The 16,054-nt window shown below is 45.0% G+C and overlaps 1 protein-coding gene across 2 annotated transcripts; it reads right to left on the bottom strand.

Annotated features, from left to right (window-relative positions):
- piga (phosphatidylinositol glycan anchor biosynthesis, class A) lies at window positions 1-15,903 on the bottom strand. 2 transcript variants are annotated; one of them, XM_076263036.1, is made up of 8 exons: window positions 15,653-15,903; window positions 15,065-15,410; window positions 14,872-14,927; window positions 14,079-14,455; window positions 10,893-11,025; window positions 10,635-10,767; window positions 3,387-3,593; window positions 1-3,095 (listed from the first exon to the last, which is right to left on the bottom strand). In XM_076263036.1, the coding sequence occupies exons 2-8, from the start codon at window positions 15,377-15,379 to the stop codon at window positions 2,829-2,831; spliced, it is 1,488 nt and encodes a 495-aa protein (XP_076119151.1). In that variant the 5' UTR covers window positions 15,380-15,410; window positions 15,653-15,903; the 3' UTR covers window positions 1-2,828. The 2 variants fall into 2 exon arrangements, with proteins under 2 accessions (XP_076119151.1, XP_076119150.1); XM_076263035.1 differs by having other exon boundaries at window positions 15,742-15,903.
- Between the last annotated feature and the right edge of the window lie 151 nt (window positions 15,904-16,054).

The following is a 16,054-nucleotide window of genomic DNA, read 5'->3' as shown; positions in this document are numbered from 1 at the left end:
TTAGTGGTTGAGGATCTTTTTTTTAATGAAAAATAGCATGTCCCCGGAACTCATATCTCTCCTCATAAGTTAAACAGCATTTATCAAAGCAGTAGAAAAGGACAGACACCTTACATACACAGGCACATAAATTGGGAAAGTGGGAGTGTGTGTGTGTGTGTGTGTGTGTGTGTGTGTGTGTGTGTGTGTGTGAGTGTGTGGGAGACAGAGGAAGCAAAGAGGACTAGGTGTGGGGTGGTGTGGTCAGTGCTTTAGTCCAGAAGAGTCCAGAGAATGCCAAACATTCCTATTCCCAAGTTCTGTGAAAGAAATCCCTGATATTAGAGTAACATCCATCCCTTGAGAAGGAGGGTGTGTGTGTGAGTAAATGAAAGCACATGTCTGTGTGTACATACTGAGTATATATATATATATATATATATATATATATATTACACATACTGTATGTACGCCACTTTATAAGAGTTTGAGGCACATTTGAAACAATGCTGTAGAGTTGATTACTCCCAACATATCACATATAGTTATGATATAGTCATCTCTTGACAACATATCGCATATAGTTATGATATAGTTATCACTTGACAACATCCACAGTGCATACAGTGTTTACAATTCAAAACAGAGTTACAATACAGAGCAGAAAACAAATGTTCCAAGCACCAAGATGGCCAAAGATGTTTGTACAGCACTGTGTATAAAAGTATGAGTGTGTAGGGTGTACAGGCTGGTGCAGTTAGAGCAGCATAGGTTGTGCTATGGTAGTTAGTGTGTGTGTGTGTGTGTGTGTGTGTGTGTGTATAAGAGGCCGTTTACACGACACCGCCGGGTGGATTTTCTCTTACCGCTTTCACACCTTTAACGACTCTGGCAAGAAAAAACCTCGCGTGTACACACAGAGGTGTAACCGGCTAAATGTGCTGTAGTGCATATGCCAGACCAGTCGATGGCGCCGCTGTGCAGAAGCTTCACGATCATTTCGCGTGAATCGCGTAGAAGAAAACATTGTTAAAACAGTTTGTTAAGCCAGATAATGTCTAATAAGTGCTCTGGTTAAGCAGTCGCATGAAATAAGGAGACTACAGACAATTCGGTTTTCAATTCAAATGTTAAACTAATAAAGTTCATTTTCAAGGTATGTGACTGCTATGTGAAATTTCAAATGCTTAGCCTACGCATTGCATTAGGTCTGAGCACCACTGGAGAAAACACTAACATGCAGTAAGCTAATGTTTAGCTAAGTTAAGCTAACGTGTGCTTCTAACTTAGCCACTAAAGGCTGATAGGCTACATTGTGTACATAAATCATGACAGGGGAAAGAAAAACATTTTAATATGATAAATAAATGGTTTGGTTTGTTTTGACAAGCAGCATGTCAGGTCGAGTGCCGTGGCTGAGTTGAGAGGTGGGGCTATGTCGTCATAAAGTTGCCGGCTTCGCACCTACAGGCGTCTACACGGCGAAAGTTAGCCGGCGGTTTCAAAAGTTCCCACTTCGGTAGCCGGTTTCAAAAGCTATCGGTTTCAGTCTCCTAAACTGCCGGCGTCGTGTACATGCAAGGCGTAACCGTTAACAAAACCTCACCGGTTTCACAAAAACCGGCGTCGTGTGCACGGCCCCTAATATAGACTCTATATCACTAAGATGAGTATCCTTACACGTTTAAAGCCCTTTTTTAGCCTGTCTGAGCAACAGGAGTGCGCGAACACACACAGGCGTGCTAGCCGGTGTGCTAACGTGTGTGATGAGGTGCTAACGTGTGTGATGAGATGCTAATGTGTGTGATGAGATGCTAGCGTGTGTAAGGGGCTTCTAACGAGCTCCTTTGCGTGTCTCATACCGGCTTCACAAACAGGGACCAGGGAATGTAAACAGTGTTTTTTTTTCTTGACACACACACAGATATTCACATCTTATACAACATCAAATTCTCATACAGACTGGTATTACATATATTCAGACATGCACATGCACACACACACTCTTATCAATATTCAGCAAGCACGTGTAGCCCTACACCCTCAAAACACCAGCCTCCTGTTTCACTACAATCCCTCCAAAAGTTTGACAAACATACAGTTTAGTGTGTGTGTGTGTGTGCGTCAGGCACAGGGCTAGATATGATTCTACATCAGCTGTTTGTTTGTGTGTGTGTGTGTGTGTGTGTCCATATGTGCATGTGTGTGTGTGTGTGTGTGTGTGTGTGTCAGGCACAGGGCTAGATATGATTCTAAATCAGCTGCTGCTTTAGGATGGGACCTGTACAGTAGGAGACGGGAAGCTCAGAGCCCAGTCTCAGAGAACACCACACACACACACACACACACAGGCGCACGCACACACACACACGCACACACACGCACGCACACACGCACACACGCACACACACACAAACGCACACACACACAAACGCACACACAGTAGATATTAACAGAGTAAGTTGAAGCCAGTGCTTGTTACCGAGTGGAAAATGACTTCAGAGAAAAGCAAAAAAAAGAAATGAAGGGGTGCAATGGGACTGTGTTTCGCAGCGGTCACAATGCCCAGAGATGACCTCACTTTGTTCCATGTGCTTGTAGGAGCTATCTGCCCTGTGGACACACGGCTGCATCGTCAACACAGGCATATCTGACCAATCAGCTTCGCCTGGCCAGCTGACCCCAGATCAGGAGAAATGACCACAGAGAGGAACAGGGGATCAGCAAACATGCTTCATGAAGATCTCAGCTGTGATTGGTCAGAGGTGTGGATCTGGCGCTGGGATTGGTCAGAGGTGGGGATCTGGAGCTGGGATTGGTCAGAGGTGGGGATCTGGAGCTGGGATTGGTCAGAGGTGGGGATCTGGTGTTGGGATTGGCTTCTCAGTTCTTGTTTTGAGCACATCGCGCCTCCAGCGGCTGTTGGGGCCAGACGCATCCACGGCGACGTCTATGACATCATCGGGGACGAGCCAGCGCAGAAGTAACAGGAAGAGGAAGTCCAGAACGGCGAAGAGTGCAAAGACGGAACCCGCCACTGAGCCGCAGTGAGAACGCAGCCGCAGAACGCGTCGGTCCAGAGACAACACCTCCTGTCCAGCCACACCATTATACACCTGAGACACACACACACACACCATGGATATGCAGAACATACTTTCTGTAACAACCCCCGACCATTCCATCATCCATTACTATAAATATTGTCTGCTTTGTACACACACACACACACACACACACACACACACACACCCCAAGGTCAAGGCGATATGCTTTTGAAACACCAAATAAAGACAGTGATAAAACGAGTTAAAAGTGCACAACACATCAAATTAAAGCAACCCTGTCCAAACACACAGACACACACACACACACACACACACACACACACAGGGCAGGCCACTCACCTTCTCGGTGCGGTCGGCGACATTCCTCCAGGTGTAGAGGGTGCGCACATGCTTGTGGATGGTCTCAGGGGAGGGGACACTGCCTGCCCGTTGCTTAGCGATGGCCATCTCCAGTCCATCACATAGCGACCGGACGGTGGGCTCACACAGAGTCACCAACTCATCAGGAAGGACCTCCGGAATACCACCGACCCGCGTGCTCACCACCTACACACACACACACACCGACAAGCACACACACACACACACACACACACACACACACAGGTCACTAACATGTCATCCACAAACGAAACCTCTCTGCTTAGCAAATACAGTACATTCACCTCCAAACGTGAGGAGAAACTGGAGTTCCTTGGCAGGGCATAATCACATTTCTAGCATAACATTATTATCAAATCAGTGACACTAGGAGCTAGACAAGATAGACCCTATAAATAGCTTAGTTTTCAACTAAATGTTCTGCACAATAATTTTCAACAAAATGTTTTTAGATAAGCAAAACTTCCCCAGTGAAGTAAACCTATTGTTGATCTGTTTGAAGTCTGCAACAAAACTCACAGGAAGCCTACTCCCTCTATTCATGTTAGTCCAGTCATTTTAAGCCAAAATAGGGGTCAAGGTTGAACAAATTGCAACACAAGCAAACTTAACTGATTTTGAATCCTCAATATGTCCTGAGTAAGGGAAAAAAAGCCCCGAAGAATCCCAATAGGGCAAAGTTTAGAAAAAGACCCAAATATACCCTATTCATGCGCCAATACAATATTTTTCTCACGTGAATAACCTTCACATATCACCATGAAAATTACTGAGTTGATTACTTACATCAAGACAAACAAAAAATGTATTATACGTTTTTTTGAAATTGTTTGTTAACATGGGCAAACAGGGCATAATGTAATTACGTATAGTTAATTTCTATAAATACCACAACGGAGCTAATAGTCCAGGCAAAGGTCTGACCCACAACTAATTGCAACAGAATTTATTTTCACATTTTTATATTTCAATTGGTGATCTTTACACCATAGTAAAAGACTATGAAAATCCAGTTGGTGGAAATATGTTAAAATGAGGGTTGTTTTATGCATTATTCTTCATACTGACAAAACTGTAATTAGAATGTTGTAGAATACACATTCTAAAGAATATCTGACCCCATCTACTTAACATGGAATTTTAGAATCTTGCATTGTTGAGGAACATTCTTTTATTTTCAAAGAGTGAATTCCTTTGGTTTATTTCAGACTGGTTTGTTGCAAAATTGGTGTCTATTTTTACATTGTGGCCCTTTGAATCAATGGAAATGGTTGTTGAATCTTTAAATAGAGCCAAGTGGGTTTTTGCATGTAAGTGTTCCACAATGTGTAATCTGTACAAACACATAGTTAGGCATTATTCAGCCTAGGAAAGTGGTTTTGGTGTTTACGTAATCTGATTTAGAGGTCATTGAAACATACAGTATATCACACTAAAGTATCAGTCCATCATTTTGCAAGTCTTATAGTAATTGACCTCTTGCCCAGGAGTTGACTGATATACTGTCTGTCCAATCAGAGGGGCCTGTATGATGCCCCTTTACTTTGCACAATTTTTGTCTAAAACAATAATCGGACAGCACAGTATGTTTATGTTAGTGAATGCAGGAACATTTTGAAGGCAAAGTTGAAGATGGACATGATCATGTCCTAATTCGACAGAAGGGTGCAGATGGGATAACTGCAGTTAGCCTCCAAGTGACTCTATTGTTGTGACATCTGGCAAAAATGCTATACTAATAAATATAGTTTAAGATTAATAATTAACAATGCATGCCTATGCATGGGTCATGGTTTTACCAAAGTCATAGAACAGTCAAAACTATACATATTCTAAAAGTATATGCACTGTACATGAAATATAGCATCAATCAACTTATGTCCCATCTTCCTCCATACCATGCATAACACATACTCCTCTATTCTGTATAGGCGAATCAAGTGAACAGCTGATACATTGTGGCCTGCACTATTAAGGGAAACAAATTAAACACCCTAAACTGTATATTTTCTGAAAGCATATACCCTCCGGAGGAGATATAACACCATTTAAGACATGTGGACGCCCAAACTTATCAGGAAGAACCTCGAGAGTACCACCAACACACTCACACACACCAATACACTCACACAGACCAATACACTCACACACACCAATACACTCACACACACCAATACAAAACCATCAACACACTCACACACACCAATACACTCACACAGACCAGTACAAAACCATCAACACACTCACACACTAATACACTCACACACACCCAGTGTTTCCCCTGCTATGTATTCAGCTGTGGCACAGCGCCGCTCCTAGAATGTAAGTGTTACCGCAAAAACACGCAAGTGAACTTCGGGAACAGCTGCCATTTGTTCAACAAATTATAGTAGGCTAACGTTGAGGGCGTAGTCAGGGATACCACAGGAAATCACGTTTGTTTGCGTTTATGGTTAAGTTTATTAGCAGATTTTGAGCAAAAAAAAACATAGCCTACATTATATTTTAACCAAATAACCAAATTAAACAGCGAGGTAGCTCGCCTCTACCTTCAGTATTCCGCCTCTACCTTCAGTATTCCGCCTCTACCTTCAGTATTCCCAGATTAATTCCACGCAGGGTTTTGTTTTTGTTTGTTCTATATAGTCAATGCTCTCAAGCACTGTGTAACATACCCAGGCTGTGAAATCAAGCCCTGTGTTGCTAACATATCCAGGCTGTGAAATCAAGCCCTGTGTTGCTAACATATCCAGGCTGTGAAATCAAGCCCTGTGTTGCTAACATACCCAGGCTGTGAAATCAAGCCCTGTGTTGCTAACATACCCAGGCTGTGAAATCAAGCCCTGTGTTGCTAACATACCCAGGCTGTGAAATCATGCCCTGTGTTGCTAACATACCCAGGCTGTGAAATCAAGCCCTGTGTAACTTACTTAGGCTGTGAAATCAAGTTATAGCCTACTGTTGGGTTTAACTGAATTTGAGTAATAGGATACGCAACCATTTACATCTGGAGATAGTTAAAAATTATCATTAAAAGCTTCCTACGACTAACAGCACCACTGCTGGAAAATGTTCTACTGCACACCAATACACTCACACCAATACAAAAGCAGGAATGCACACTCAAACCAGTGTCACCCAGCCCCCCCCCCCCTGCCCCAACAGTCTCTCTCTCTCTCTCTCTCTCTCTCTCTCTCTCTCTCTCTCTCTCTCTCTCTCTCTCTCTCTCTCTCTCTCTCTCTCTCTCTCTCTCTCTCTCTCTCTCTCTCTCTCTCTCTCTCGTGCATGCTGGGATTGCGTGAGGAGCGTGAGCGTGAGTGTGAGTACGACTGAGCGCCGTCTGTGGCTATCTTTAAACTCTATCTTTTGTTTGTCCTTATATGTGTTGTATCATTGTTTTTATCTTATTGTTGGGACTTAGTTTGGTTGACTGTTTTGGGGTTGAAAGTGAAGCAGAACCCCCGCACCCGGCTTACAGCTGGTCCGGGTGTAACAATGGAATTTGAGGCCTTGACACGTCGTTATGGCGTGAAGGTGATCTCTGATGTTAGTGTGGAGGAACGCTGTTGAAGAACGCTGTTGTTTTCCTAAACAGTATTGCCAACGCAAATGACATTGTCCAAAGTGGTGTTGTGCTTAATGGCACGTTCAATCCTGTTGTACCCCTGAGTTTGCCCTCGACTAAGATCGTCATTTCGAATATTCCCCCGTTTCTTTCTGACCGATTAATTAGTACTGAGCTTTTGCGTTATGGTAAACTTGTTTCTCCAATCAAGAAAATTCCAATTGGCTGCAAATCGCCATTACTTAAGCATGTTGTGTCCTTTAGGAGACAAGTTTACATGATCCTAGACAGCGGTGATGAGCTCAATTTGACTTTCCGTTTTAACGTTGACGGGTCTTACTATATAGTTTTTGCGACATCTGATACTGTTATGAAATGTTTTGGTTGTGGGATGATAGGACATCTTGTTCGCGCGTGCCCATCTAAATCTCACAGTGAGGATGCTGGAGGGCGAATGCCCGCAGCAGCCAGTGTCGAAGGAGGCGAACCTACGACAAGTGGGTCTGTGGCGGAGTCTGCCACAGTCGGGGATAACCAACCCGAGCCTAGCAGCTCGGTGTCTACGGCAGATAGGCCTGAGCTTGCGGGGACATCCACCACAACTGTGTTGGGTAGGGCTGAGCTTATGGTGGAGGAGTCCGCTGTGACTGAGTCCGATCAAACCACCGAGAAAACCCCGACGATTGCGCCTGTACTGGCGATCGTTACAGAGGATAAATCCTCTGCAGCCGAGCCTGCATTTGAATCGGTTTCACCAACGATTGCCTCAGCTGTGTCTGATGTGACTGTTAAGGAAAAGGCTGATGAGTCAGAGTCTTTGCCGAGTGGGAGTGAGCCTGGTGGTGCGTCTGCTGCTGCGGGTAGGCCTACGTCCGCCTCAGGTGGGTTAACGCACTTACTAGCTTCAGACCCGAAACTAAAAGTAGCCCGTAAAACTGCTCCGTGCATGTCAGATGGTAGTGACATGGAGGCCGAAACAACAGTTTTTAAAATGCCCAAAAGGAAATCTAGCCGTAACGATGATCACAGCACAAAAAAGCAGGCTAAACAGAAAGGACATGTTAACTATACTGAGTCGGACAGTGATGGCTATTCCACCGATACGAGCAGGTTTTCCTGGTCTGGTAGTGATAATGTGATGGTGATGTACAGTGCTAGTCACATTAGTAATTTCTTGGCTGAAACAAAAGGGAAAAGGGGGGTTCAAGTCGAGGATCATTTCCTTGACAGTATGCAGTTTATAAACAATGTCTTATCATAGACGGGAAGGAGCCTTTGATGACAGGGAACTTCACCGTCTCCGGAAACTTATTGGTAAACTTAAAAAAGAAAATAGCGATGCACTCGCGGATTAACTGCGGCTTTCTCTTCTATCACGTGTTTTTTCTCTGCCTCTTTCCTTCTTTATATGAACATATGAACAATATTAGGATTACTACCCTTAACATTAACGGAGGAAGGGACTTTAGAAAAAGAGCTCAAATTTATGAGCTTTTACAGCAAAAGGCAACAGATGTTGTGTTTTTACAAGAGACTCATAGTGATATCAATAACACTACAGATTGGGCAAGAGAGTGGAATGGGCTGAATATTCTCAGTCATAACACGTCTGACAGTGCTGGAGTGGCACTGTTGTTTTCATGCAGCTTTATTACCCAGTCAAACAGCATCGAAGAAGTGATTAAGGGGAGGCTTTTAAAAGTACGCGCTACGTTTGAGAATGACGTTTTTGTTTTCATGTGTGTTTACGCACCGACCTCCGCCACAGATAGAGTAGCTTTTCTTAAAACGTTGAATGCCTCAGTGAAGAACTGTAGTGATAATGAACTCCTTATCCTAGGCGGGGATTTCAATTGCACAGAGGCAAGACTTGATCGGAATCATGCTGAACCCCACATGTCTTCACGTAGCCATCTCATTGAGGTGATAGTTGAGAGTAACTTATGCGATATTTGGAGGAACCTGCACCAAAGTGAGAGACAGTACACTTGGGCGCACTTCAGGGGAAACACGGTGTCATTAGCTAGGCTTGACCGGTTTTATACTTTTAGACATCATATGAACAAATTTAGATCTTGTACCATCCACCCTGTTGGTTTTTCGGACCACAGCATGGTGATGTGTAACATAAGTGCAAGTAATGTTAAACCCAAGAGTGCATACTGGCATTTCAATGCATCACTTTTAGATGATTTCAATTTTAAAGAATGTTTTATTTATCTCTGGAATGTACTCAAGGCAGACAAGGAGCTTTACTCCTCACTGTCTCAGTGGTGGGATATAACAAAAACGAAAATTAAACAATTCTGCCAAGGTTACACTTGCAATGTCACAAAAGGCATAACCATGTCCCTCAAGAACCTTGAAGTTGACATAATGGAAATGCAGAACCTGATGGGAACATCTGGTAGTGGGCAGTACACTGAGACTTACAACACAAGGAAGGTGGCATTATCTGAACTAATACGGCTCAAAGCTCAAGGCGCATTAATTAGATCACGTTTCAGAAGCATCTCGGAGATGGATGCTCCCTCCAAGTTCTTTTTCAATCTTGAACAGAAAAACGGTCAAAAAAGATATATTCATGCTCTACGGGCCCAGTCTGGCACCCTAGTGACTGACACGATTGAGATACGGAAGCTAGCTGTTCTCTTTTATGCTGATCTGTACAAAAATGAGCACAATGAACACACAGATGTGGAGGCTGATTTTTTTCAGAATTCACCCACACTTTGCGAGGATTCAGTTACGATGCTTGGTGAAGATATATCCTTAGAGGAGCTTCACAATGCCCTTATGGCTATGGAGAATGGGCGGGCGCCAGGTATTGACGGCTTGTCTGTTGAGTTCTATAAGGCCTTTTGGCCAGTTCTGGGTGAGGACTTTCAAGAGGTGCTCACTGAATGTTTAGGTAGGGGGGAGTTACCACTATCTTGTAAGAGAGCAGTGCTCACCTTACTACCAAAAAAGGGCGATCTGAACGAGCTGAAGAACTGGCGTCCAGTCGCTCTGCTCTGTACAGATTACAAGATTTTTTCTAAAGTGTTGGCCACTAGATTGGGGAAGGTCATGACAGAGGTTATACACATAGATCAAACATACTGTGTACCTGAGCGGTCCATCTTTGATAATATCCAACTAGTCAAGGGTGTCTTAGACGTCTCCAATCTACTTGGTCTCAGAACAGGTCTCATCTCTTTAGACCAAGAGAAGGCCTTTGATCGCGTTGAGCATGCTTATCTGTGGAAAGTCCTGACACACTTTGGTTTTAATAGGAATTTTATAGCAATGATCCAGGCCCTGTATTACAATATTGAAAGTGTCTTGAAGATCAACGGTGGTTTGTGCGCTCCCTTCAGAGTTCAAAGGGGTGTACGACAAGGTTGTTCTTTATCTGGAATGCTGTATGCGTTACAAACATATGCAAACTCTTGAAACATTTGTTGATAAATGGTGTTATGGAGGTGCAATATGCTCTGTGATTAATGAGGAGATAGAATTTTGTTCTGCTTTTGTATAAGGCCCAGTTATTTTACTTTTTTTGAGCTGTGACTGACGTGACCTTGAGTTGTTAAGACTGTTGTACAATAAAGCGCAATTTAAAAATCAAAAAAAAATCTCTCTCTCTCTCTCTCTCTCACCTGTAGACCACAGCTGGCTCCCTCCACAATGGCCATGCAGAAAGCCTCGGTCAGGGAGGTGTTGAGGAAGATGTGGCCTTGCACCAGAACATCTCTCACGTCCTTGTGGTCCAGAGCTCCCAGCAGACGCACCCTGAAACGCACACACACAGATGAACATACACATATAAACAGACACGTAATAAAAACAAACATATTCTAATAGAGTAAATAAGATGCAAACAAACACACACAGAGTTGTAAAAACAGGAGTATTACCGGTCATGAAGTTGGTACTTCTCCCTCACTTCCTCCAGGACTATTCTCTTGGGTCCCTCTCCACCAATCAAAAAGCACAGATCAGGGTGCTTTGCACAGAGCACTGGAATGATCCCGCCTAGTAAATCGATCCCTGAAACAATGGAGCAAGACAGGCATAAACAATCACCACCACCAATGATAACAAAGACTTTGTCCACCTGAACACACATTCATCCATGTCAAATAAGCAAAGCACCCAACATGCAGAGATACTAACATACCTCTCTCTGTCTCTGTCTCTCCCTCACACATACAGAGACACATAGAGACACACACAGACACACACACACAGAGACACACACACAGAGACACACACACACACAGAGACACACTCACACAGACACACACAGACACACACACAGACACACACAGACACACACTCACACAGACAGACAGACACACACACACACACACACACACACACACACACACACACACACACACACAGACACACACAGACAGACACACACACACACACACACACACACACACACACACACACACACACACAGACACAGACACACACACAGACACACACACACAGCCACACACACACACAGCCACACACACACACAGACAGACACACACACTCACACACACACACACACAGACACACACACACACAGCCACACACACAGACACACACACACAGCCACACACACACAGCCACACACACACACAGACACACACAGACACACACACACAGCCACACACACACAGCCACACACACACACACACACACAGCCACACACAGCCACACACAGACACACACACACAAACAGACACACACACAAACAGACACACACACACACACACACACACACACACACACAGACACACACACACACAGACACACACACACAGACACACACACACAGCCACACACACACAGCCACACACAGACACACACACACAGACAGACAGACAGACACACACACACAGACAGACACACACACACACACACACACAGACAGACACACACACACACAGCCACACACACAGACACACACACACAGCCACACACACACACACACACACACACACACACTCACAGGACTCTGTGACCGGTGCAATCCTGACCTGGCGCTACTCTGCTCTCCTCAGCTGAGAGACAGGAGTCATGGCAACACACACTTATGTTATTATATCTCTAATGGACCAGTAACCAGAGAGACACAACTGAGAGAAAGTGTGTGTAAATGAGTGTGTGCCCTTGCCTGCGCGCGTGTTTGTGTGTGTGTGTCAGATATTAGGTACCCTCTGGATGCACATCCCTTCTGCACAGAGAGAGTAGCGACCTTTGTTATGCTGATGGCTATCATACTCAAACATTAGCATGTCACTAGCTGCCCTGCACAAACTATACAGTACTAGTAGATAGATAGATAGATAGATAGATAGATAGGTACTTTATTAATCCCCAAGGGGAAATTCAAGAAATTCAAGTAGTGTTATGCTACTGGCTATCATACTCAAAGATTAGCATGTAACTAGTTGCTTTGCACAAACTATAGTTGTTATGCTAATGGCTATCATACTCAAAGATTAGCATGTAACTAGTTGCTTTGCACAAACTATAGTTGTTATGCTAATGGCTATCATACTCAAAGATTAGCATGTAACTAGTTGCTTTGCACAAACTATAGTTGTTATGCTAATGGATATCATACTCAAAGATTAGCATGCTACTGAAATGAGAGCTGCCTGAGAGAACTAAGCGGAACTAACTAGACAACATCTACCTAGATTCACTCTGTGCACTTTTACTCAATAGCACCACCTAGAGGGCTATGGAGTGGACTGCCTGGACTAGACAGAGTTTGCAGCCTTGCCCTCCCCTGGCAGGTCATTCAACAGTCTTGGAGACCTCAATGCAAGGGCTGCTTTGTGGCCTTTTTTAAAATGTTCCCTTTTTATCCTTTTAGGCAGGTCCCATTGAGATACAATATCTGCTCTGCCAGGGAGTCCTGATCCTTTGTGCATCAATCTGGATCTTGGATCGACCAGAGAGAGTCCCATGAGGATGACGGGGGAGCACAGAGAAGGTAGTGAGAGACCTGGCAGAGATCTAGTTTTGAGTCCGGCAAGTGCACTTTTGCACGTGTCAAAGAAGTGGTCCCAATTGTTGCACTTTTGCACTAGTCTTGTCAAAGATGCACCGTCCCAATTGTTGCACACAACCCCCCCCCCCCCACACACACACACACACGTGTGCGTTGATGACATCATTCTTGTCGGGACACAGGCGCGGGAGCATGTCACAGCCTTTAGCCATTAAGTTATATTCCTGTGATCTTTGTACAACTAAAACAATCCTGAAGGCTCTGGACATTATTTTTGTATCCCATTTGAATTATACGGTTCTAACTGAGTAGTTTTTGTTATTGCATGTGTTATTGGCACTATAATAAATCTAAATCTAATCTGACTCTAATAAATCAATTTAACATCTTCAAATTAATTTTAAAAGCATACACCCGATAATTCACACATAAGCACCCACACACACAGTTTCAAAGAAACAGTCAAACCAAAACTCACCTATGCATAATAAAAACAGCCCAGCAAACACACACACACACACACCAGTGTGCACACAGCTCTTACCCTTCCTGTAGACCAGACATACAGTACACACATACACACCCCCCACACCACACCCCCCCCCCCCACACACACACACACACACACACACAGCTCTCACCCTTCCTGTAGACCAGACATACTGTACACACATACACACACACCACACCACACCCCCCCCCCCCCCCCCCCCCCCCCCCCCCCCCACCCCCCACACACACACACACACAGCTCTCACCCTTCCTGTAGACCAGACATACTGTACACACATACACACACACCACACAGTACACACATACCCGCCCCCCCCCCCCACACACACACACACACAGCTCTCACCCTTCCTGTAGACCAGACATACTGTACACACATACACACACACCACACCACACCACACCCCACACACACACACACACACACACACACAGCTCTCACCCTTCCTGTAGACCAGACATACTGTACACACATACACACACACCCCCCCCCCACACACACACACACACACACAGCTCTCACCCTTCCTGTAGACCAGACATACACACACACACACACAGCTCTCACCCTTCCTGTAGACCAGCCGGCTGACCACCACCACGGTGACGCGGCTGTCGTGGCGGCGGCCGGGCTCGGGGGTGAACTGCTCGGGGTCGACGGCATTGGGGATGACGGAGACGCGCTCGGGCGGCAGGGCGGCGCGCAGCACCGTGTTCTCCTTGCTGGTGTAGGACACGCACACCACGTGGCTGGTGTCACACAGCGTCACCGTCAGCAGCTTGTTGGTCAGCACCGAGCTGACGTCGGCGAAGCCGAACAGCGAGTGGTCCGTGAACACCGTGTTCAGGCCCATCGTCTTGGCGTGGAAGAGCGCGTCGTGCGCCAGCGCCGAGAACGAGCTGTGAGCGTGCACGACCGTCACGCGCTCCCGCACAAACACACACCTGAGGGAGGGACACACACACACACACACACAAAATGTTAGATAGGACATACACACACAGTGTTACTTTGCTAAATGAATACATTTGCTGCTCTGCTCTCCTTGCACTATTGACCATCTTCCACACCATTTGCACTATATTGTAAATATATATAGTATAGTAACCGGAGGGTTGCCGGTTCGAACCCCGACCAGAACGGCTGAAGTGCCCTTGAGCAAGGCACCTAACCCCTCACTGCTCCCCGAGCGCCGCTGTAGCAGGCAGCTCACTGTGTCGGGATTAGTGTGGGCTTCATCTCACTGTGTGTGTTCACTGTGTGTTGAGTGTGTTTCATTAATTCACGGATTGGGATAAATGCAGAGAGCACATTTCCCTCACAGGATCAAAAAAGTATACTTATACTTATACTGACTCACCTGAGAAGAGGCAAACTGTGGAAAACGGTGGTTGCTGTGGATTGGTTATACATCACCTGCACACAGAGCAAGATCAGAACAAAGAATGAGAGAGACACACACACAGACCATGTTACTGAGGCAACAGTGATCTCCTCAGTAAATAAATGGTGTGCACACACACACTGAAAGTGATACAGTGAGAGAGACGGACCTGTAGAGGTAAGTAGTACACTTTCAGTCCGTTGGTCAGGTAGCGGATCCCTCGCCGGTCGCCGTAGGCGTGCGTTGCAATCACGACCTTGTGTCCCTTCTCCAGCAAGCACTGCGAGAGCTGGTAGATGTGACTCTCCACGCCGCCCATGTTCGGGTAGAAAAAGTCCGAGACCATGCAGATGCTGTGTTTCACCGGCACCGCGCGGCCACCGGCCGTGGGAGTGAGTGCGGATTCGGAGTCAGCCTTGTGAGGAGGATGCGTGCGCGCAGTACGATTGTGCGATCGAGAGCTCGCCGTTCTCCGCTGTCCCATTCTGCTAACCTTCCAGACACTTTTAGATTCCCTGTAAGTAAGACAGAGATATACAAGTCTTGAAAGAAACCACTGTATAACCTTACTGGTAAAACAAATTAAGCCACACAGTTATCATCAGTTGCTGGTGGCATTCAAGATTTTGACAGGTAGCGTAAAACACCAACATATAGGCTAGATTTTTCCTCCAAAGTTCAGATTAAAAAAGTTATTAAATTGAGTTAAAAAATAACATATTTCCCATAATTTAAGACCAATCAACAGAATGATTACCACTCAGCAATGCAATGTAGCACAAGTTAGCTTGCTAACATTAGCTCAACATGAACAGAAGACAGTCGACTTCCGCACATCTAACTCACGGTTAACTCGCACGTAGCAATTGATTGGTGTTTGCACATAGTTTCGGAACAGTAAGCGTCATTGTATAGCTATTGATTTACAGTCTCCCGTTCATTTCTAGCTGATTTAACAGCCCATTCAGAAGTGAATAAATGTTGACTTCCGTATACAATCTACCGGTCTTCTTCTTTGCCATTGCATATTGGCGAGGAATGCTTTCTCGCCACCTGGTGGTAGGGAGTTGACCATTTCTCAATCGTAAAATGTCAAACTTCCAGCATGGTAAAATCTGACATAAATGAAATAACAATTAAAACAATCAAATTAAAATAT

This window comes from Alosa pseudoharengus, unplaced genomic scaffold (assembly GCF_046254945.1).
Source record: "Alosa pseudoharengus isolate Yale_2024_CS ecotype anadromous, Long Island Sound unplaced genomic scaffold, YU_APseudo_1.1 YU_APseudo_1.1_scf_3, whole genome shotgun sequence".
In the NCBI taxonomy this organism is placed as follows: Eukaryota; Metazoa; Chordata; class Actinopteri; order Clupeiformes; family Clupeidae; genus Alosa; species Alosa pseudoharengus.
The sequence above is the reverse complement of the archived record's forward strand: the minus strand, read 5'-3'. Positions and strand labels throughout refer to the sequence as shown.